This window comes from Calypte anna, chromosome 2 (assembly GCF_003957555.1).
Source record: "Calypte anna isolate BGI_N300 chromosome 2, bCalAnn1_v1.p, whole genome shotgun sequence".
Classification (NCBI taxonomy): Eukaryota; Metazoa; Chordata; class Aves; order Apodiformes; family Trochilidae; genus Calypte; species Calypte anna.
This window is the reverse complement of record NC_044245.1, coordinates 115,144,125-115,170,028: the sequence shown is the minus strand read 5'-3', so window position 1 is coordinate 115,170,028 and position 25,904 is coordinate 115,144,125. Positions and strand designations below refer to the sequence as shown.

The following is a 25,904-nucleotide window of genomic DNA, read 5'->3' as shown; positions in this document are numbered from 1 at the left end:
CAAGACAAACAGACACAAACATACACTGATTGTGTCAACCTGTTCCTCAAGAAACTAGAATGAAAATGGAGAAAGCATTTAAATCGATATAAATTAGAGGATATATAGTGGACAGAATTAATGGGGAGGAAAAATGTGTCAGGTAGAATCCATGCTAGCAAGGTAAAAGGCAATCAGAAATTGTTCATTAAACTTATTAGGAACAAAAAAAATTACAGAGATGATCTCAGACTACAAGCAGATGAAGAATGAATTTTTTTAAGAGGCAGAAAAGGCAGACATCTTTAATAAAGATTTCTGTTCTCATTCTGTTCTTTACTAAATCAAGGAGAAAAGAAAGAAGCACCTTCTAAAGCACAGTAAATGACCTACCACTTTATAAATAATAGTCAGTATTTAACCCTGGACATATCACGTTCACACAAGAGCATTGAACTTTGATAACTATGAATGAAAAGAAGTAAATTTTTAATAAATCTTGGGAACTTCATGAGTTTTAAAGCTTATGTAATGTTCTAAATGTGCACATGCAATAGTTCAAGGACAGTTAGTCTAGCACCAGTGCCAAAAGAATTGAGGGAAAGATGACATAAAAACAGATGCTTGGGAACCTGCAAAAGCAGTATACTTCATACTGGTCAGTAAGAATCCATAAGACATTAGAACTTGTTAAACAAACTTGATTTCATTTCTTCAAGAGGTTAATAGTTGAGTTGATAGAAACAGCTGCAAGAACATAATATGCTTAGATGTCTGTAAGATGTTCACTAAACTTTCTATTGAAAAAATTAGAGTGGCTATAAATTTTTAATGGACTAAAAATTAAATAGATTGAAAATTAGTTAATTGACAGTTATCCATGGAAAAAATAATCTCTAAATGTTTCTAGCAGGACTTTCTTGGGATTGGTGTAAAGGTGTGATGTTATTCAACATTTTCATCAGTGGTCTGGAAGTAAACATAAAATTACTGCTTGCAGTGGATGTATTTGCAGATGACACAATGAGAGGGAGGAGGGTAAATAATGAAAAAGCAGACAGCTGTACAGGGCCATCTGGACTCTGGTAAGCTGGGATCAGCAAAACAAAATCCATTAAATTATAGGCACAAGCAAAGTGATATACTCTGGAAGCAGGAAACAGGTCATGCAACAGAATTGGAAACTGTATCCTAGAAAATAAAATATTTGGATAAAACTTAGTATGACACTGAAACGTTTAAGTAAGGTGCCTAGTTAGAGGTGTAAAAGTGGTATCACTTAGACATTTAGGAATTAAGGAATTCAAGGATATGGATGGCTTTGCTAATGTGTAGGAATTCTTAAAACTTTCTCACAACCTTTTACATCCACTTGGTTATTTTATATATTAAAATTAGGTAAATGTGTGTTCCAAGCACATTTTAAGATGTAGATCTTTTCACAATTCACAGTATATTGTAGCAGAGGTGAAACCTGAAATAGATAAGAATATCTAAAAGTACAAATTAAAAAGTGGTTAAGAAATGTAAATCCCCACCCATTCCAAAATGAGTATTTACATTGATTGTGCTAATATTTGCAGGATATACACAATATTTACATGCTTACAATATTTAAAAATGTTGAGCTAGCTCATGTGAAAAGCAAGGCATAAAGACAGACGATACCCTTAAGCAAAGAGTAGCTGTAACTCCAAGTCTCTATGAAGCATATGAAAATAGTCCCAAAACAGCATGAACAACTGAAGATAAATAACGTGCAAGTATATTCAACATGAAAATCTAATAGAAATCAGTTTCTTCACAGCTGGAGACGTAGAGATTTTTTCCTCACTAAATGCAGTCTTATATTTAACAGTCTGCCTTTGAAGTTGACAAAATAAGAAGGACTTGTGAATGCCTTGGTAACAGGTAAAGAGAAAGAAACATTAACTTCATCAAGATGAGATGGCTCAAAAGGAGAACCATCTGCCTTGAAAATACTGGACATGAGAAAATTGGTCAGTATTCAACAATTGGTCAGTAATTCAACTTTTCTCCAGATACATGAGGTTAGAATAGATAACTAGATGGTCCTTCCTGCCCTTATAGCTCCATATCCTTATTCCCTTTGTTCTTGTTCTACATCTGATTCCTGATCAAACTGAGGACAAGTAGTGAACTGAACTAAAAGGAGCCAGAAAAAAAACCCACACCATCCGCAGTTCACAGAAAATAAAAGTCAAATGAATCAACTGTGTTTTATGAACTGCAAAGAAGTAACCTGGGTTTTAAGAATAACACCTATGCCCCTCACATCAGAACTAGACAGAAGTTTCAGCAGGCAGCTGTCTCAGAATTAAAAATGTCAGAGCCTTCAAATATCTTTGAGCTAAACAAGGAAAATCTTTAGCCAAACCCCCAAATCAAGCCTGCATCTTGGGATGTAGAGAAGGGAAAAAAAGATCAAATCAAACCAAACCAATCAAAACAAACAAACAAAAAAAGGTGCTTGCAAGCACACAAAAGATCCATAGCAGCAACACAGGGCAACAGTTCTCAGCAGACAGGTATGATGTATCCTCCTGCACGGAAAGGCTCTTCCAAAACAATATCTTAAAGAATGCCTACATGCTCTCTAAAGCCATAACTGGAGAGGGAATTTAAGTATGCAGAATGCAATACTGCTATAACACAAGAGGCAAAAAATCATTCATAAACAGCACTTGCCCACAGAAGACAGTCTCAAGTAAACACTGGTGCCATCACTGTGACTTTCCTTCCAACATTTCTGCCTCCTCCATTCGATTTAATAAGTCAAAAAGATCCAGCATTATCCCTGGTTTAGCAAAGCCACTCTGACAATAAACCTTGTAGCAAAGCAAAGGGCAGGAGGGCAGTCAAATCCCCCATAGGATTCTCTCACTCCTTCCCCATTAATCCAAACCAAAGAAGCCTGCTCAAAGGAATGCTGATACTCATGAATAATAAACTCAGTCACATCATCAACATGAGCAAGGAATTTCCCTGAAGGGCAGCTGAAAAAGGAAAAGAAAGAGTATAATAATCTAGGCAAGGAACAATCCATCCAATTCCTTTGTGCATTTAAAAAGAGCTCTCAAAATCCATTCACCTTATGGAGGTTACATAAATTATTACACAGAAAGCAAATTTAGGAGATAAACTTGCTCCAAGATTTGAACCGCAAAGATTAAGAGAGTATTTCTTATGACCTACAGAATCAAAACCCTCTTTTAATTAAGTCAGAGTAACACAACATAAATATTAAGCATTCTATGAAAAAAAAAATTGTTGAAACAAATGAGTTGGAAAAATAATTAAGGTTTATCCAAGGTATGCTATTGAAATAACTAGAGATTTTTTGTTCTCTGAAGCTTTCAAAAGAAATGAATAGAGGGAGTAAGGCAGAGATGCTGCCCTATAGACCCCCTTATTGTACACCAAGAAAATATCCACTCATCAGGAGCTGACCAGAAAAGGTTTCTTCTACATGCTCTTTTGAAACACCTGGTGAAAGTCAGGTTCAGGTAGGCCCATTAGACTTACAACGTTTGTAAAAGTCAGAGGCAAAATGCCAAACCAGACCCTTGAAGCAAAGTTATTTAAATCAGACATTAACTCAGAAAGTACAAGACTATGTATGTTTACTACCAAGATGGTAGAAAATCCTGCAGAATAAGAAAATCTGAGACGATACACAGGTTCTGCATAGTTAGTAAAATCTACTTGGATGTCAAATGCAGATCCATGATAAGTAAAACAAACTTGTAGCCTCCCTTCCTTTTTCTCTAAATCAGACAAGAGTTCATGAATTCCAAAGGATACACGCTGTCACCTGGAAGACATCTAGAGATGAAAAGCAGTCACCTACTTGTTTATTTCTTTTGCAGGTCACAGACAGGCCTGTGTTAACACATCTATCTACCTAATATGTACAGAAGGATCTGGACAGGCTGGATCAATGGGCTGAGGTCAATTGTACACAGTTCAATGAGGTCAAGTGCCGGGTCTTGCACTTGAGTCACAACAACCCCATCCAATGCGAAAGTTTTGGCAAAAAGTAGCTATAAAGCTCCCAAAGGAAAAGGACCTGGGGGTCTTGATCTACAGCTGTCTGAATTTGAGCCAGCACTGTGTACAGGTGGCCAAGAAAGACAACAGCATCCTGGCTTGTATAAGGAACTGTGTGGCCATCAGGACTTGGGATGTGATTGTGCCTTTGCACTCTGCACTGGTGAGGCTGCACCTCAAATACTTTGTTTAGTTTTGGAAAATCAAAATCTCAGCAAGTCTTCCCTTTTTCTATAGTAAGGGCATAACAGTCACTACAACATAAATCAAATTGTCAATAAGTAGATAAAATAACACCCTGAGCATTGAAGCCTAGGTTCACCCTTATCTGCAGATGGATTTGCCTTACCTGCTTACCACCACACCATGTGTCAGAGAAATTTCTCTTCCTTGTTCCATGAACAAGCTAATTAATTCAACTTTTTTCCAGATACATGAGGTTAAAATAGATAACTAGATGGTCCTTCCTGCCCTTATATGCTCCATATCCTTATTTCCTATGTTCTTGTTCTACATGTAAAAACCCAAACACAGATGTGCTCTCAGTACTCAGGGATTCACCCTCTCCACATCACTACCCATCGTGGCAAGCAATCCTGCATCACAGTACTCAGTTCACACTGGACAACATGCTTCTTCCTTTTTAATATCCAAAGGAGTCTTTTTTCAAACTAGAGCTACTTAGCTCTGCCCCATGACACTGCATGTTACCTCTTTTTTTTAAATGAATATAATGTTTGCATTAAAATGTTTATCTATGTAGCATTCAGATGACCATATATGTCACATCCATCATTCCAAAGACGTTTAAAAACAGATATTAAATGAATTATTAAAAGAAATTTGTCAGAGATATCATCTTAGTTATTTAAACTAATACCGATGATGGTGACCTACACTCCAAATACCAGCCTCAGAATTTAGCATCAAGGGTTTATATCAGAACACCAATTCTGTTTGAAAAATGTATTTAATTGGTGTTGGTTGCATATAATATTGTGAACCACTGCAAATGTCACCTGAAAGGATACGAAATTCAATTTTTGCACCATCTGGAATGTACTTCTGATTAAGTTGTTCAGCAATGTGTTCCCATCACCTAAACAAACTAATTAACATCAGAATGACACATTCTGCAGTTTGGTGGCATTTATCTGTGTCCCATTTGTTCCACATAATTTTTTTCCAGAATGACCTTATGCTCAAATTGTGCCACCAAGCTAGCTGCACGTTAATTCTCCTTCCAAGACTAAGCATATATTTCATTAAAACTTACATGATACTATAGCTTTACAAAGAGTGAAACAGACTGACCGAAAAATTACTTAGGTTACATGAAATCTGGAGTATCAAAAAACAACCACAAAGTCACTTCAGCTAAAATATAAATTTGAGTCGAGTTCATTGTTGAAAATATTCAACTGGAGGAATGTTGGGAATGTTGGCATGCATGGAAGTGCAATTATTCCCTTTTTTTTTTTTTTTTTTAATGAGAACTATAAATTGCAAATAAATATAATCCATTTTTCTGAAGCTTCACCATTATGAATTCATAGCTCATGGCTAATCATTTTCTCACTTCCCATGGAAACAATCATTATATTCTAAACAGAAGCTACCACATGTGGGTTCTGCTCCTGCATGTATTAATGTCAGCCCAACACAATCACAAAAAACAGTTTGCAAAACCCATCAAAAGGCACACAACTAACACACTGAATCTATGATTAACAGTAACCAACAGCAGCCAAGGCCAGAGCTATTATTTTGAAGAATCAAAATGTTCTTTCTGTTCAATATTGCACTGCATATCTTCACAGCAAATTGGATTCCAGGTTTATTGCCAAAGCAATTAAAAATTCAAAAGGTTGCTGTTTGAGTAGAACATTATGGAAAAATATTAAATACAATCAAACCTGGAAATTACTTCTCTTTATGGTGGGAGAGCAGCAGGATGGGAGGAGCAAACTGCATAAGAAAGGTCATATTGGAAGTTTGGATTTTCACAAACACGTTTCAGTGGGGCCTCTATTGTAGGAAAGGGAGTAAGAATAACAAAAGGAGGCAACTGGTTCTAAAAATTTGTTGTTTTGATGTGTTTTGTGGGCTCTTGGTGTTTGCTTTAAAAAAAAAAACCAAAAAACAACAACTGTTACTTCTGAAAGCTGGTTCAAAGAAAGAGTGAAGGACAAGGGAACTAAAAGTGTTATATGATGTAACATTAAAACTTATATTTGGTCTGGTTTTCTTTGCCTTTATATCAGTTTAATTCTAATTGTTTTAATAGTGTTTAATTAGTATTCCTGCTTTCCCCATGCCAGAGAAGATTCTGGAACATTACTTTTTAAAAAATTCTTTAAAACCTTTTGATATAATAAAGCTGATGGAGGAGGAGGAAGAAAGAAGGTCCAAACTTCTAAAAGACAAAATCTTTTCATCAGCTTTAATCTCTGCAAGCTGATTTTTAGCACACACACTGGAAAGAGATGGTATTCAACTACTGCTTTAAAGCCAGTCATTTGTAATGTCTAGAAATTGCAGTATGCCTACAGCTACATCCACTGCTTTAGTGGGATCTCTTATTGTGTGTGTCACAGCTCGTAGCAGCCTCTGGCAGCAGCTGAAGCAAATGGAGATATAGGAGTGGGAAGAATAAGAAGGTAAAAAGTATGTAGTCTCCAAAGGTCCAAGAAAGATGCTGACCAAAAGCAACTGGTGCAAGTCACTTGTATGGAAAGAAATTCTCAGCTGAGATGGACAAGTGTGTATGCACTGTGTTCAGCAGTGAAGAAATTCACTCCATGTTGGCCTCAGTGAAGGATGTATTGCTGCATATGGCAATGGTCTGTGCACAATTAAAAATCCATCAACAGAACAGAAAGCCCCCCAAGTCTTACCTGTAATAGATGACTAATACAGGAGTGAAAAGCAATGGCAGCATCACCTCCCACTTGGTGTCACACAGCTGAACACCAAAATTCCACCCATGCATGCTCAAGAACTGAGCTACATTAGAGCCTCCACTGCCATCCCCCATTTTCTGTGTCTTTACAAACCTGCTGGGAAGAAGATTTACCAAGTTCCCCAGAGGAAATACCACTCCTGATGAAGTTAACACTCTGAGTGGATGAAAAATGAAGCCTGTGTCTTCAGCTGACATCCGTTTTCTTAATTTTCAAACATCTCTACCCTAAACCATCCATTGAACCTCAAATGTTTTCTTAACATCTTCTGGTATTGCATCAGGTGAGATTCAATCAGATTTTATTCTCAAATGTACTTTAGAGAAATTCTGTTTGTCTCTTATTGCCTCGAGACTTGTGTTTAAAACTGTCAATACTTTCAAATGTGGCAATTAGAACACATTTTTATTTCAAGACAGAAAATAAAGTCCAAACAACTAATGAGCTCACATACAGGTGTGGCAATCTGTCATCCCACAGTGCAGGATTAAAAGATCATGCTATAATAGTACTCACATATGAATAGTTTCTCACATATGAACCACATGAAGTGGTTAAAAGCAGTAAATGAAGAATATAAGCAAATTTAATTTTTCATACTGGCATTTTTTTCACTTCTAAAATCAGAAATGAAAAAAATTGAAAAACCTAAGTTGACACAAAAAGAAGAGTCATATGGTTATATTTACTTTATTCCTGATCAATCACAGTTTCTTTAGCCCTGAAAACACATTAAAATTTTATATGCACATCTGTAACATAATTGAAAAAGGAGCTACACTTACAAGTTGTTTATAAAGTAGCTAGAGAGGAAACTTTTATTTTTTAGCTTTCTACTCCCAACACCCAGCTGTGGGAGATCCAGGTTTATTTCTCTTTCACACCTCACATCATCAGTTTTCCCAGGTGACTGTCCTAGTTACTGGAGGGTGCTTTCACAGAAATATCTTTGCTGAAGCTTTCCCTCTTAATATAAAATAATATTATATAATTGGAGAAGGGACTGAGACCCAAGTGAATTCTTAGACAACAAGCCTACAGTCATATACAGAGTCTTTCAGTTCCCACTTAACCCCTGCTCAGCAGCTTCCTCCCATCAGATTTACCAGTTCAGCACTCCAGATTATTAGGAACAACCTGAGTGGGAATTTGGGTATGCACGACTTTATTTGTTTTGGCAAAAGATTTTAAAAAATGTGTTTTCAGTGGAAAATACACAGGCTTTCCATGTCACTGATGTGAAGAAACAATTCTTTTCTGAAAGAATGGAAAGGATGAAGATCACATCATGTTTGACACTAGGAGGATAGGTGGCAGCAGTTCTCATCATTCCTTATCAAGAAAAGTTAAAATATCTTGGCATGCTAGATTCAAAAGTTTTAAACTAAATGTCAAAATGTTTCTTAAAAAAATAAATCAGTTTACCAAGAAAATCTGAACATTATATATTATAACTGAACAGCAAAGGGTACACCTAAACTACCTACATTCTTATTTTTATTCAAATTTTCCATTAATGTAGTGGAACTTTTTAGCAGAATTCAAACAGCACACATTCAAAGCAGATCTTATTTTCCTTTGCAAGAATAACATCTGAGCAAATTTTCAGCAGCTGGGGGTTTCTATTAGGACATTTAAAAATTCTGTCCACATTGTACTCATACTCCGTATGAAGCCATTGAATTAAAGTTACCATTTAATAGTGCACAAAATTTTATTTTCTACTAACACTCATGACTGAAGACCTAGAAAATTCACAGGACTCCAAGAAACACCTTACTCATTTTTGTCAGAGCAAGTATAAACATGATGGTGATTAAGAATAAACAAACCTACAGAAATCAGTCAGCTGCCAGACAGCATCATAATTTTCCCTTGTAGGATGTCAACAAAAGTTAAAAATATTAATAAATCAATTTGCATTCATTTCAGAATAAATAAATAAATAAAATGGGAATACAGAACAATAGCAAGAAAAGAGGTGAATATTCCCTGACAAGATTTCAGTGCTGAGAAAACAGATATCCTTGAAAAGCTTCTAATGGCACTTGATTTGGCAACCACACTGACGTCCTTTGGTAACAATTACCTTTCTGTTAAGCCTGACAAAACAGGAACATCTTCATCCAGAGCAATGATGACCTTTAACATAATTTTTAAGATACCATGTTGAGTAAAATGTGGGTCCCAATTAAATCAATTTCAAATGCTCAGAAATTTGAAATATGTGTGTGGTACAGAAAGACCTCAGTCTCCTGATGATGGTATCATATCTAGCACAGGTTTTAGAAACAGCACTTAGCTGACCCCAGGTTTCCTGGTTTACTGAAAAAAATTCTTCATTCTAAAACCACTAGGTTGATTCTGATATTGGTGTCTTTGATGTAATCTATAAAGGAGCAGATAACTTCAGGCAGAATAATTTTTTTGTCAATCACCTCGTAGAGAAACCATTTTTCAAATATTATAAACCACAAGATAAATATTCACCAAAATTCTGAGATCAACCATAGTACATTCTAATAAAAAAGGATTTTTGCCAAGAATTGAGTAATATTTGTGATATTATTTCTCTGCATTGTGATTTGTCATATGTGTTCAAGTGACCTAAAAGTGAAACACAGTGGTGAAACTGAAAGAACTAAGATTTCAATTCATACTTCCTGGCCCACATTTCCCTTACACTAAGAATCAGAATCCTCTGTTTTTCACAAACTCAGAAGTCAAATAGATGTTTTTCTTCACCTCCTAATCACTTAGATAAAAAACATTAGTTAGCTATATTAAAAAAAAAGTCATTATAAAAACAGCCATCACTCAACTGACTGAAAAAAATACAAACTCTCTATATATTCAAAATTAAGAACTACTTAGGGCTATCATCGCTTCCATGTGTTACTTTTCCTTTCCTCTAATAAATTTTTAAGTCAGAACATACCAATACAACCATTTATTTTGATAGTCTATGAAGTGTAGTAATTTCCTCATCAAGCCTATAATTTCTGGGAACTACATCACATTTGGAGGAAAAAAAACTGGTTGTAGTTTTCATTATGGGATTTTATCACCAAATAAATTTATCACTGAAGGCTTTAATTTTAATGGAATTTTTACTGACTAAATTAAATTTTATTTCTTATTGCATCAGTTTCACCAGTTGTCTGTTTGCTGTCAGCCAAAATCTAGGAGTTGTACTGCCAAACCCAAAAAACTACAGAGCTTACAAGTGTTTCCATCTGAACTGGGTGGAGCTCACAATTCTCCAAAAGCATTGCATCAATTCACACGAATGTACTTTGTATCACTAAACCTACAGCCAATAATGGGGACATTTATTCTATTAATAATACTGGAATCAGCATTCTCTGTGGGCATACTGTGCCTGGGATCATGTAAACATAAATGTGGCAAACAAAGCTGTATACCTTCTGTGTCCAATAGGAGGATAAAAACCAGCAGATATTATATGTAACTCACTGTAGATGCAGCTAAATATAACCTATGCCAAACTAATTGCTACCTTGAGCAAACGCAATATGTAACCCAGTATATCCAGCTTTTGTTTCTGCTCTAATCAGAAGTTTGAATAAGGAATCAGTGACTTAAAGCACTGAGTGTCACACAAAGGAAAGTTTTCTTCAGATATGGAAAAAAGTCATCCTTTGCCATTTGTTCTTTTTCACAAAGAATTAACATTCTGACCGTGAGACCACTTTGCTCAACAAGTTGCTACATTAACCTTCTAAGTAATTATCTTCATCTGCTTTCAAAGCAGTCTCAGAAATTCAGACTTTTCGTACACACTTGAAAATTCAATCAAAATGATTCATTTTCCAGCAATCAAAAAGAATCTCAGATTTCCCACTGAATATAACCTTCCTCCCCACCACCGAGGGTACTTGAGAAAGCAACTGTAATTTAGAGTTGTTACATTTATATATTTCAAACCAATGGCTATTTACTCTTGGAGAAAAGTTCAAACACTGGAGTTCTCATTGGAAGGGAACTCCAAAGATCATATTTCATGATTAAACAACGCCATTTTTTCTCTCTGATTCCAGCCTTTTAAAAAATGAGAAGGATAAGTGACCTACCTTAGAAAGTCCGCCTACTTCCAAATAGAAGCAGATAATGAAAACATTCCAGGTGACCCACAGGGCAGTCCACACCGTGTACTAAACACAAAGCCAGATGAAAACAAAATGTCAGAAAAATAAAAAGTGAAGATGAAACTTTATACTGAGCAGATCAATTACAAAAACCTGGTATCAACAAGCGTCCTTCTTCTGGGAGCAGCCAAGCACAGAGTTCAGAAAAGTTCTCCCTTCAGAAGCCCACTAAGAACCTTAGGAAATTACAGATCCAATCATTTCTGTTCTTAATACATACCAATAAAACAGATTTATTCTTTACAGTTATGCACTATCCTACTGATAACAACTGAGTTCAAAATGCTGACTCGAACACCGTTTTTGGGGGGCAACCGTGAGTCATTCCTAAATCATGATTTATCTCTGTTAAAAGAAATTCTGGAATAGTACAATAATATCAACAATCAAATATTATTAAATTAATATTTATATTATGAAGACAGACACAAGAAAGAAAGAGAGAGAAAAAAAAACACTACAAAACAAAATAGGAACCAAACCAGCAACCAAAACAGAAGATCTATTGATTTGATAATTAGGATTAAAAGAAAACTGAAAAAAAAAAACCAACCCAAAAAACAACAACAACAACAACAACAAAACAACAAAAAAAACCCAAAATCCAACAAACCAAAAGCCCAAAGAAACCCAACAAAACCCACAAAAAACAAAAAAGCCCAATCAAATAACTAAAGAGTAAATCTGATCTCTTGAGATTTTTTCAGTAAAAGATATTTTCATTACATTAAAAATAGCTCACCACTCTAGAACTTGTGGCCATGAACCAGATCTTACATTGCACCTTTACCAGGTGCAACCCAGCCATATGTCTTCTGACTTCTCCAGTGTCCTACCATAGCACAAGACTGAACTCATGCTGCACCCACAGCCTGAACAGGAGATTAATTTGTCTGCTTTAAACCATCTTTTAGCATTTTAATTGTCAGCATAACCAGCTTGCACTATTTTCTTACATAGGCACTGTTTACCTTTATCCAACTGTAAAATATCCCCAATTAACTTTCTAAGCAGTGCCCCTCAGGGGCATTTCTGTCCAACAAGCTCGGTGCCCACTCAGCTACACTGGAGTTACACCCACCTGAAAAATGTGCTTTTATTTACATTTATGTGCTTTCATTTACATTTATGTGCTTAGAACCTTCATGAGAGAGAACTGCTCCTAAGTGCCTTTGAAGGTGTAATTAGTCATGAGCAGGTGAGGTTCACATGCTATTTTTTTCCTTCAATATACTCAGTAAAGCTCAACACCCTAATTTACAATATGCTGGATCCTGTTTCCATCAGATGGGTGCTGTCAGGTGGTTGGTGTGCTGTCTTGGGCAGTTTTGGGTTGTGTTCCCCTCTTTCTTCCCCTCCTTGAGATGTGCAATTAAAGGCTCAGGTGCAGAGGATTGAATTTTTCCCCACTGTGACTACCTCCACATGCATACAGTCATTTCTGTATGCCAAACAGGTTAGCTACTTTTATTTCTTATGAAGTGCTTAGGCTGTTTGGAGATGGCTATGGCTTAAGAAATAAATAGAGTGCAACACTACTGGGCAGTTTCCTCTGGCAACGGAAGACTGAATTAATTTAAAACACAAAAAGGTGTGATCTGTGAGAAGTATAAGGTCTGAACTATTAATGAGTCTGACTTAAAAGAGGATATCCCATTTTATAACATTTGTTGACTTTGTAGTAACTTGTCATAAGTAACTCCTGATTTTCCAACACACATCCTCAGAAAACCAGGTGAAGAGCATTCAACATTAATGAACACTTAATACAAGCCCAGCTGATCATAAAAAGCAAATTTCAGAACATTTAGGAGACTTCACCCTTTTAAGAAGGAATTTTTTATTTATCTGGCCACGAAATCTGTTATTTCAACAACAGCAAACCTACTAGGTCTGCTGGATAAAGTCTAATCTGATAAAAACCTCATACTGTCCCATGGGCACCAATGACAAATCTGAACCATGCAGGCAAAAAACTCTCTGAACGTGCTTTCCCATGCCAAGCTGTGCTGTCACACAGTCAGGACTGGTTCATTTCCTTATCCATCATGAGGATGACTGAAAGGAAATGTAGGTGCAAAGTCCTGTGAACTTGGAAGTGTTCAGTTTACAGCTGGACTCGATCTTGAAGTTCTTTTTTAAACTGTATGATTCTATGATTCTTTGAAAGCAGGTGTGCACCTTGAAACTCAGCCATGGTGTACGGAGAGGCTCTTCCTACATTCTCACTGAACTGCAGGGATATGTTTGAGCTCCATTCACATTAAGAACATAATAATTACATATTCAGTAATTAGCACTATATAGCTGTTAAAAGTAATGAAGTTCTCCACATTTGAAAGCAGCTTTTTGTTACTCAAGTTGCAGATTTTTTTTCTTGTATAGCATCATAGGTACCTAGGGAAGACTAAATTAGAAGATAAGTTTTAGGACAGCAAAAGCAAATAAACAAAATGAGGAAATGCCAGGATTCTGCTTATATATGCCATCCTAATTTTTATCTTTTGAGGATGTACATTACAATGCAAACATAAATTTAATCATCTGAGGTATATTTTTATTTCAAAAGGCCCTACCTTCCTTAATACATTTTATGAACATCTAACTCAATATTTCATTTTCCTTTGTTGCTCAGAACCTGCTCTGAAGCCAGAATATTAATTTCCTCTTGAGATTTTCTAAGATGCTCATCACTGTAATGTCTAATAGCTGAACAAATATTAACTAATTTATTTTATGTTATAAGGGAATGATACAGCTCTCAGAATGCAAATGATGTTCCGATACATGCAGAGATTGCATTCACAAGTATTCATACATTATAGGCATCCAACTTCAGGTGCTTAAGAATTCATTTTTCAGAACACTTGAGATTACACAGAGCTTTATAAGCTCAGTGTCCAGCTCCCTGTGGCTGAACATTCAGAACCTGAGCAAATAAGAGCACAAGGTCTCAAGACAACCCAGAATGCAAGGGTAAAGGAGAGCATGTGAGAAGAGATAATACACAGTTACCCAGCACAGCCTTCACAAGAAAAGCAATCCATTTATTCTTGGTGTCACATGCCTTATTCTTCCCATGTCTTCTGTTTTATGCAAATAAAGTTTTTTCCTCTACTATCACCAGAAACCCTCCCAAAGTCTGTTCTTTCCCTGAAACTGAGGTGCCCCCCCCAAAAATTGGTATGCATCCATGCTGTTCAAAACTGCACATATATAAAAGGATCACATTAAGATTGCACAGGAGGGCTCTAGTAACAGATTTTCTTAATTTTTGAGTGTTTCCTCCAGAAAAAGAAAATTGCACTATTTTCTGAACATTATGTGCATAAATTTATACGTGTATGCCTGCAAGGCTGGTTTTTTTTAAAAAGTAACAGTATTCTATTGTGTGGTATCAGACTAATGCCTGCTTGGGTTTCTACATGGGGTTTAACTTTTAGATCCATTACAAAGACTTCTCCTTTGAGGTAGCAGAGAAACTGCCTGCAGTCCCACATTTATCTCCTCTGTGTCAAGGGACAACAAGCAGGGCAAGGGGTTGTGAATGCTGGCAGACACTTGCAATCAGCAGAGGAGTGGGTGGGGTGTTAGTATCAAGTTCACACTGACTCTTAAGGGTTCATTTCCTTCCACAAGCATCTCAGCAAACTTGTTTCATGACCTGACCTGCTATTTGACCTCTCCTGCCCTGTGTCCTGTGTCCTACCCTGTCAGTCCTGATGTGTCAGGCCATACTGAAATCAAAGCAGAGATACTTTTCATGTACCACTGAAATGCAACCACTTCTAAATGTAAATCATCCATATTAGATGGACACAATGCCACAAAAAGAAAGCACTAAGGAAAATCACTTAAACTGAAAGTAAGAAAGGAAAGGGAAACTTTTAAGTTTGAATACCATGAGGATTGTGGGTTAACTTTAGCTTTATTTAATAAACTACCTCAAGTGTACATGTAATCTGAAATGAAGCACCCCCTCTGACAGTGTCCTGGCATTAGGGGAAATGAATGTTGGCTCAGGGATACTTGAAGGTAAAGCCAACAACTACTGAATCACAAGATTGTCTTCATGTAATACCTGGCTGTGCCTCAGAGACATTAGTACACAGCCCTACTTAGTCACATTTGTGAAAGATGGAAAGGAAAGTGGCATGAATCAATACCACAGAACAATAATAACTCAAGAATTACCAGGAAGGATATCCAAGGTGTAATTCTGGATGCAAAAATATTTCACGTTTTGAAACTTCAAGAGTATAGCATTTGCTTGAACCCTGCTTGAAGTATACTGTACAGCCTCTCTTCTGGTGGTGTTTTCATTTTGTATGCTTGGTTTTGTTTTTTTTTTGTTTATGAGTGTGCAGTCCCGGTCCCTGCCTTATGCTGGCCCTGGGAACTTCAGAGACTGGATTCAGCTCCCCAGCCTAGAAAAAAACCTTTCCACTTTTTGCTAGCTGCATTTTCTGACAGCTTAGCAGTGGATCTGGCTTATTGAAGGGTCCAATTAACTTCTGCTAGAATTGTTGGAGAGGGTGTGGAGAATTATTCACTCAGGGAGAAGAAAAGTGGGAAGAGGGAGGCATTCTGCTGGTGTTCAGTATGCCAGGAAAACAACCTGTGTACTCCTTCAGGATTTGGCTCAAACAATTCCTACTTCACTAGGGACCTTACATACATTAGTAGGGACAGTAGCCACCCTAAAGTCTTGATCTTCACAGGTAGTGTGTATATGCACCTACTTCAGCTTGAGCTCTTAAAAACATGCTTAAAGTTAAAGTAGAATATGAGTTCAGCTCAATTTGAGGATAAAGTATCCTGTTAAGATGATTCTTTAATTACAAATTTTCTACCTCTACTTCAAAACAACTTGAATATAGTCTAAAATGTTCATTTACATGGGAAAAGATGTAGAAAAAGTCAACATCTGTTGTATTCTATATGAAAATTAAAGCAGAGCTTTCACCACTAAACAGCAGAGCTGAAACTGAGGGGCAAGACATTTTGTGGTGCTGCTCTTCAGTCACCAATTCCCTGTGTAATTTTACAGATGTTTACCCTTTCTTGCTTTAGATGTGTTATGTATTAAATGGAAACATGAAGCAGAAAGTTAAGTCATCAATTATGGATATATATATATATATATATACACTACTGTCCAGTTCTCCAGCCACAGGTAATAGATAAAAGTGCTATTATTTACACCAATCCATTTTCAGTTACTTATAATGTGCTCATGAAGCTTATTTAATGGGAGTATAAAGAACCCTGGGTGCACTTTTTGTTTAATTTTTCTTTTGAAACATGACAAAGAATTACAGGATTCCAAGCTTGACTAGAAAAGATGAAGCTTCTTAAGCATTTGTTTAATGTGCTTTCCACCAGTAACATTTCTTTCACTCTTTTGTGAAGGAAAAAAAAAAAAAGTAACTTTAGCCTCTTCAAATCCATTACTGACAACACAACTGAAATGTTCCAAATACAGACATTGCCAGGTAAAGACATTATATTCACCCATTCAGGAGAGACTGGGGGAAGAAGAGGGATATTTTTTGTTGTCAGTTTCCTTCACAGCTTTGGAAGTTGTTTTACACCTGGCTATGTTGAGAACATGAGAAAAAAATCTGTGAAGCTTCAAGTTATAAGCATCAAAGGCAATTTACAGTCATTTAAACTCACGGCCATAGACACAGGTCTTAGTAAAGTTAAATGTAAGTGAGAAGCAGATTTCTTTGGAATCCAGGGGTAACAGGACCAAAGGAATCTCTAATGTCCTTGCTTCTCCCTGTTTAAGTATAACCCAACCATTACAATTTATTTTTTTAATAAGCACTCATTCTGCTTGTCTATTGCAAAGAGAATAAAAATTTGTATTTCTTTTCTTCATTTACACATCATGTAACCTTATATGGTCCCTTGACTCTTCAAGGTGTTTCATTCTTTAAAGAATCTTACAAAGAACTTGTATTAGAGTCATCCTTTTGGTAACGCATTATCAAGGTTACCCCATTCTTGATAGATTCCAAAATCTCATAAATGCCACTCAGTAATCCTAAATTTGCAATAAAACATGAAGACCCCTAAAGTTTCTACAGAAACATCACCTGGTATTTTGAAGCCAAGAAAATCCTGTTTTATAGTGTGACAGCTTTTAAAAAGAGTTGCAAAAAATAATAGTAAATGAGACTTACCACAACTATATATCGAGGCCTAAACTGGATGGTTCCAAACAAACCCAAAATGACAACTATTATTTGTAGGAAATTGCCAAGGATAGGAGCCCACTGGAAACCAAGGAAGTCAAAGATCTGTCTCTCTAATGCTGCCAGCTGTAAGAAAACACATAAACAGAACATCCACTTTTTAATTATGGGTGAGACAAAACACTTGACATTTTGTTATTTGCACTGGGCTTCACCAGACAGAAGTACAGCAAAATTCTGAAACCACAGATCCTGGGGGTAGCCTTTGTCTGTGTTACTGTGCCCTGCTATCTGGAAATAGCTACTGGTTGGCAGACAGTCATCCTAATGAAAAACCACTTGGTAAAACTTGTAGAGCCCTCATATAGTATAAAAGTACCTCTAAAACCAACACATGGACAAGTTTCATTTTATTTTTGAATGCTGGAAAATCTAAGGCTTGAAAATATTTATTTTCATACAAAATTTATCTTAAAAGGAGGTTTACCTTGACTGAGCAAAGCCACATTAATTTTGATATTGTTAATGAAGTATCATCACACTCCCTCCTTATTTCATGTCTTTGTTTTCTTAGATATAGCCTCAACTAGACCTGACTGCAAGTTCCTCAGTCTCTTCATGCAGAGGAACAACCCTTTTGGTTCTTGCATATGTTCCCAAGTTTTCCCAAATGCAGAAATTAAGGAAGATTGCTGGGATCTCCCTGCAGGTGGTTCATGAACTGAAAGGCTGTAGAAAATGTTGGAAGACCTTGGTAGTAATCTGCTTCAAAACCACCACCCAAAAAAACCTATCTGCACTCCAGCAAAAGCCACTTGGTTACTCTGGGCAAGTGCAAATCAGAGACACTGTGGCAGCCTAATTGCTGCCTTCTCACTGTATTCAGGGCACCTGAGGCACAGGGGAGGGATTTAGTTGAATGAGGAGATGGAGGAAGATAATAGACATCAATCTTCATCCTTGCATCAGCTCCTAGATAATTCTGCATGTCTGAATGTTAAGCAAAAAAAGAAAAAATATTGAAAAAAAATGTTTCTCTTTTTTTACAATTCAGTCTATTGTTCTAAATCTACTAAAATCAGCTTTTTTCAGCAGCATATTTATGGAAGTTTAAACTTGGTTCAATGTTTTTTCCAGCCATAGCAAGATATTTTTGAGGAGCTACACAGAATCCTACTGAGAAACAACTGCGTTTCTGTGCTTGCCAGCATTTATTACATACCTACTTGATTTTACTACATTTTTACAAACCCTAAAATTTACTAAAATATGCACTTAAATGATTTTTAACTGAGACAGATGGAATATTCATAGCCCTATGAACACCAACCATAGTATTATATGTGGGCATTTCACATAAAACATTTAATTGTACACATAACAGCCAGATTCAGTTCTTGCCTCCAATTTGGAGCCAAGTGTCACTGAGAACAGAATCTATTCTGTATGAAAATAATCCTTTACACCAGGCAAAAAAACCACATTCTCTGTGCTGAGGTTAATAAGTATGATAAATCTAAAAAAATTAAATTAACAGAAGTTGAACAATCAACCTTGGGCAGCTTCTCTGAAATCAGTGCAGTCAGATTGACTTTTATCATCTAGACACCTGGCCTAATATATATAAAAATAAAAATTATCACACAGGAGACTATGTAGAAATACTATTATCCTCCTGGACATGTAAAATTGTTCTATCTTAACAGAAAATATCCTACTCTCTCATGCTGCAGTTAAGAGAGAATCTCAGGGGGAACACCACTCACAGGATAATTGGGGAATGGGAACATCTGTCTTATGAGGAAAGGCTGAGAGACCTGAGGCTGCTTAGGCTGGAGAAGAGAAGACTGAGAGAGGATCTTATTCATGTTTACAAATATCTGGGGGGTGAGTGTGAAGAAGAAGGAGGCAGTCTCCTTTCAGTGGTGCTCTGTGGTAGCATGAGTGACAATGGACGGCACCTGGAACACAGGAAGTTCCGCCTCAACATGACCAAAAAACTTTAAGGGTGACAGAAAGCTGGAACAGACTATCCAGAGTCTCCTTCTCCAGACACTTTCAAGACCCATCTGGAAGCATTTCTGTGTGACCTGCCCCCAGTGATCCTGCTTTGGCAGGGGGGTTGAACTCAAAGATCTCCAAAGGTCCCTTCCAATCCCTCCCATTCTATGAGTCTATGATTCCATGATTCTATGATTCTGATTCTATGATTCTATGTGAATGAAAGTCTTGGTTTATGTGGCATTAGCTTTCTTCCTTGCTTTTGTCTCACTTTGTCCTCTCTCATTTTAACTCATTGTCCATCTGGATCAATAATAAGTTTTCTTCCCTAAATAAAGACCTACAGAAGTTAATAAGCAAAGTCAGAAAAAGTCTCTGCATGGACCTTAGAGGAAATTTCAGTGCCTAATGGTGTGGTTGAAAACTTCCTGGAAGTATGTGGGTGTCCTAACTGGTGCACAACAACTGTGGAATCAATGTAATTCTCATGTTTTCACCTTGCACTAGATTCAAGAATATCTGAATAATGGCCTATATAGTTGGGACCTCACTCAGGACACATCAGAATCACTTCTTTTTTAACATCTCCTGTTAAAATACAACAGAAACTGTGACCTGTTGCTTGGGAATACCCCTGCTTGTAGCTTCTCTAAACCACAGGACACATGACACAGTACCCCAAGCCCAGGTGTCAGATGGTGGAGAATTTCAAAAACTCCTTGTCACAGGCAGAGCTCACAGTTTATTGGATTAGCAACGGTGTAACAAGAGCCCCATCCTGTACCACTATAAGATGTTCATAATATTGGCGAGCAGAGCCAGAACCTGTCTCTTCCCACCACTATAAGTGGAGATCTTTCAGGATCAGCAAAGCACCCAAAAAATTCACAGACCACCATTTGTCAGGGACAATGTATCTGCTTCCTTTGGCCCCAATGTTACCAAGTGAGTATAGGGTGGATTTGCAAATCAGACTAGAATTTGCTTATCAGTCACCTCCACCCTAACATTTATTGAAACTCTCATGTAGCTTTTGTCTTCACCTGCACCAATAAAGTGAGTGTGTCCTCTGACTCTCTGAGCACTGACCTGGTTTAGGATTGCCTCCAGTAAAATGTCTTTGGCTCTCAAACTGGGCAGATGTGTGCAAACTACTTATCTACACACTTCAAGTGGCTCCTGGACATGGACAAACTGTCTGGGAAGACCACTGGTCACAATCAGCCTGGCACCCACAGTGGCACCCAGGCACCTGTGAATTTGCTGGTGTAGAAAGCACAGGGCTTGGCCAGAGTGACTGCTGAGGAAATAGATTCACAGAGATGGTTCACTGCCACAGATGGCTGCCTGACTCTTGACACATTTTATGTAGTGTTGAAACACCTGGAGCTGCCTGAGGGACAAAAGCTTGTAGCTTTTCAGATACAAAGTTTACGTTCATCTATGTCTCCTTGCTATTTGCCGAGATAGCTTGGAGCACACCTAGCAGGACTGTGATCCCATAAATAGCACAGCAGCCACAAGTACCTTCTCAGAGATTGTTGTACAAATGTGTATATGCACTGTAGGTATACTTAAGCATATAATTAGCCTCTTTATGAGCTACTGTGGTAAATGAACCCACCAAAAACAAAGAAATGAGGTCAATTTCCTCTCCTGCTGCCTACTGAGGTATCCATTCTTCTACTCCCACCTCCTATCCTTTAGAATACCAAAGGGGAAAGCTTCTCCTTGAAGTTGTGCCACCAATTAAAAACCAAAAATTTGCATTTAATCAGTCAGAAAGAGAGCAAAAGTAGAAATATCAGTCTATAGCCTACTGCTTATGGCTCTTATCCAGGACTGGGAGAGTTGCTTGTATTTCTTGCCTGCGGGGCTCTTTATTTTTATATGCAGCGACAGAATGTAAAAAACTAAAGAAGTCCTGAGAGCAGGACACCAAATATACAGCACCACTCCTTCCCCACTAATAAGTGCTCTCATCATCAGGCTACGTGCATCTAAGCCTCATTTATTTTGCTCTTGTCACCAGCTCTGAGTATTTTGTCTCATCCCTAAAGCACACAGAATACATTATTGGGGAGGGGGTTGGGGGGAGGAAATCTAAGGGAATGAAAGAGGTAGAAGGTATGTCTATCCTGCTTAAATTGCTATTTTCTTCTAAATTATAAAACCTTCTGGCACACAGTGCAAATAGAAGTTAAAAAACTAATAATTCATTATAATGACAGAGGAAACATATTTTTCTTATACCAATATGTGCACTCAATAGAGAAAGCATGTAAGTGCTCTTCTTCTGTCTAGCATTTCACCCAAAAGAGAACACCGAGAAGAGGTGAAGACCACAGACTTTTAGTTATAGGCAATTGAGCAAAAGCAGTCCCCAGCCCAGTCTGTGATTCAGGTAATTCACTGCACAGAAATCATCAGAACAAAAGGAAGGAAGCAGGGAACTGTGCACAATGACAGGCTGTTTTTACAGAGATACGCAGAGCCAGTACTACCCTTTGGATCTGAGATCCAAAATCTCAGTAGTCACAAGTGGCCACCAGACTAACCTGTGCCATGGGGTTGCACTCAGAAGGAGTAGACACAGACAAAGATAATTTCTCTGGAGTTGTGTGCATGCCATAACATTGCAAAGAAATTGAAACACTGAAAATTCTCACTAAAAGCATTTTGATGATAAAGAGGCTGTTTTTCTCAATGAGAAATTTTCCCAAGAGAATTTCTGCTTTCACTGCCATTTTCAGACCCTTCTTAAAAATTCAGATTCGTCTGTCAAAAATGCTGAACCCTGAAGGCAAGTGAGAAGTTCCCAAAATGAGCTCGCTATACTTATCTCATTGCTAGGAGATAGATATCAGCTTAGTAAGGCAGAGGACCTCCAGGCTGGAAAAATGGGGTATGCCTGATGCAACTGAGGTCTTCTGGGTGTTTATTGTCATATCACTTTCCTGACAAGTACATGCTGGGAGAGCCTGGCAACTCCACTACTCTTAATAATGATAGACAACAAAGTCCTGGAGTGTCCATCATAAATTGTTGTTCGACACAGTTATTAAATTATTAATGTGAAAGTGGAAAGAAAACCCAAGCCTTTCTTGCAAATAAAACAGGAGGGTTTCAGTTTTGGCAAACTCTTAAAAATCAAGGGTCTTTTATTAGTGAAATCTGTGTCTAATCATGTGGAAAAAATCATAAGAACCTCTGGAAACCTATCATAGTTGACAGGATGCAACATTTTCTTATCATAACAGCACTTGGAAGAGGAGATAAAATATCTCTTATTACTGCTGCCAAAGGAGCACTTTGCTATTTAGCCATCATCAGCACCAACAACATTGTAATGTAAAGTGCACAATTCAGGAGCCAAGGGCTAGCAGCAAAATGCTCTAGCAGGACTGTATCAGATCACTTAATGAAGACTTGCCACATTTGTCTTCTTCTTTTACCTCTTTGTTTCACTAAGCTTAGCAAATATTCTCTGTGCACCTCTTTCTGCTTAGTCCAAGGAGAAGGTACTTAACTACAGGATTGGGCTGCCTTACAGTCACACAGGCTGAACTTCTGGCCATGCCCAAGCCCTTTTCTGTTAAAAGCAGCAAAAAGTTGAGGTGAGCGAATCTCTTTGAATATGCAGCACATTTGGAACATCATGAACGGATAAAATAGGTCATTTATAGACTCAATGAACTTATGGTGATGGACTAACACAATAAAGTGTGAGGCAGCAACCAGCAATGCTTACCTTATATCCCTAGCCAACAGAGAAATCAAAAAATATTTTTGAGGGCAGGCTCCACCAAACACTCCTTATGGAGTAATCTCCTCCTTTAAAAGCTAAAGTTCTATTTTACTCCAAAATATGAATACATGAAGCTGAGTGATGAGACACCACAACAGAGTTCTAAAGTCAATTTTAAAAATGAGTGTAAAAACTCAATTTTCTCTTCTGTCAGAAACTTCGTGAATAGCAGTCAGTTTTATATTTTAATAGGAAAGCTTTTATAAATGATATGTTAGTTTGAGATGAATAAATAGGTCTACAACCATACAGAAGGATCTACAGGACAAAGAAAAAAGAGGTTTCATGTGTAAAAGACCTAAAAGTGGCTTGATGTAAAAACCCCATAATATTGCTTAATATAAAAACAAAAGTTAAATGATATACAGAATTATCTGCAGATTTGATACACTACAAATTAATAAGTTTACAAAACTGGGAAAGTAAAATCTACTCTTCATTTGATACTAAAAATCTGTTTCAATTTGTCATGTAACGCAATCCCTAGAAATTACAATAACCAGGAAATTATCTATTCTATATCCATACAACTTTTATTCGAGGAATCTAATAGCAGTTATAAAATTAATCACAGAATCACCGAATGGTTTTAGTTGGAAGGGGCCTTACAGATCACTCAGTTCAAACCTCCCTGCCATGGACAGGGACACCTCCCACTAGCCCAGGTTACTCAAAATCCCATCCAGTCTGGCCTTGAACACTTCCAGGGAGGGGGGATTCACAACTTCTCTGGGCCACCTGTTCCACTGTCACACCACCTGCACACTGAAGAATTTCTTCCTAATACCTAATCCGAGCCTAGCACTTTTCACATTAAAACCATTACCCCTCATCCTGCCACTAAAAATCTCTGCTTCATCTTATGGCCATAGATTTAACCCACGGCTCCAAAAACAGATTCCTGGACATAAGAAATCTCTGAGGACTGTTGATCTTTTCACCATTACCATTACCATCACCATCACCATTAGCTTCCAGTATGTCATGTTGAATTACAGAGTTCAGTCCAGTTTGTTAGATGCAACTCTTAAAAACTAAAATGGTTCCCCACTGTGCTCTCTGTTCTGAAGCCCCAGGACACCTTTGCTGAACTCAGCAGTGCACTCACTTTTTCATCCCATCCCATCCCATCCCATCCCATCCCATCCCACCCCATCCCATCCTCTTCCTTCCTTCCTTCCTTCCTTCCTTCCTTCCTTCCTTCCTTCCTTCCTTCCTTCCTTCCTTCCTTCCTTCCTTCCTTCCTTCCTTCCTTCCTTCCTTCCTTCCTTCCTTCCTCCTAGTCCTTCTCCAGATTACTGGACATCCATGAAAAGCTACACATGAGGACACAGAAGAGGACAATGCTGAGGCACAAGAGGAGCAGTGGGAACTGCTTACACAACCCTGTAGCCTGGGTAAGGGGTTGGAATAGAGAAAACCTTGGATCAAGGTCATTTTTAGCACTAGCCACATTTGCCCTATACTCTGTCTTTACATTCCAGCCCTCTTAGTCATGTAGTTCCTTTTTCCTGACAGATGTTCCAAGAAAACCTTTTTCTAAAACCCTAGGGCAAGTGCACAATGTTTACATCATATTTTTACCTTATCTTGGAGAATATACACTTTCAAATTTAGGGGAATAAGACAAAAAAAAGCTGTTCAATTAAAATCCCACCACTGAAGAGTAAAAGATTGACTTGTCAAATGTTAGAATCCAGAATTCCTAACAGGAAACTAACAGTTAAAACAAGAAAGTGGTTAAAAAATAATTTAAAAAGTCACATAAAAGACTGACTGTAAAGCACAAAACATTTTTAATATATAATTTTTTACACTTTTTCTGTAATTTCAGAATTTTACTTACAGGTTTGTTTTCAGTAGGAAGGAACATAAGATTTAACATGAGAGAAATTCCAGGCTTTTAACATAAGGGAAAACATTTAAAAAGGAATTGGAAAGGTGGTGTCAGGTGGTCACTGTTGGCTGAATAATACTATTTAGGAAGTTACTAATCCTCAGATAAAGGTTACAGACTCCTTTCCTGTGACTTACCACCCTTTATAATAGAGTCCTCATACCCAAAGATGAGTGTAGTCTGTGTCACTATGAAATGTTAAATTGTGACTTAGATAACTTCCTTATACCTTCAGAGATGGTTGAAGTAATCATCTGACCATGAAGGAGAGCCCCATTAGATTTTTAATCATTGGAATTCACTTGTCTAGGTGAAATACTAGCTTTTGGGTGATTTTAAGATTGTAATCCTGTATAACAGCTCACTAAATGCATTTGTAAGATTATGTGGCATGAAGGTTATTGAATTTCAAGGAAGGCTCTGAGTAAATCACTAACGTTTATAGCAAGTTCAGTTTCATGGAGCAAAAGAGAAACTGCTAGCTGTCTGACAAGTAATTGTCAAAGAAGGAAAACCCCATGATGTTCTAATATCAAAAGTGCCTTTGCAGTCTTGGTCAGATAGATAGGTAATTGGCTGTCAACTGGGTAGCTGTAAGATTGGATAAGATATAATGCAAAAGAAGTATATATGCTGAAAGCTGAATAAAAGAATGACAGCCAAGGTTAGTGAAGGCCAAAGTACAGAAACAAAGAAAGGAAAAGAAAGGCAAGTACAACACAAAAAGCATCCTTCTTTGTAAATAATTCTATGTTGCCTTTCAACAGTGAATACCACTTCTATTCATCAGCTATTTAACTCATATGGAAAGTA

General features: G+C 37.3%; 1 protein-coding gene across 2 annotated transcripts in view; it reads right to left on the bottom strand.

The window, feature by feature from the left end:
- Window positions 1-25,904, bottom strand: part of NKAIN3 (sodium/potassium transporting ATPase interacting 3) — a 338,160-nt gene that overhangs the window by 161,421 nt on the left and 150,835 nt on the right. For both annotated transcript variants that reach the window (XM_030445568.1, XM_030445567.1), the window contains exons 2-3: window positions 17,374-17,511; window positions 11,108-11,188 (exon numbers count right to left, since the gene is read on the bottom strand). In XM_030445568.1, the coding sequence (XP_030301428.1) occupies window positions 11,108-11,188; window positions 17,374-17,511 (219 nt within the window). The remainder of the gene's footprint in view (window positions 1-11,107; window positions 11,189-17,373; window positions 17,512-25,904) is intronic.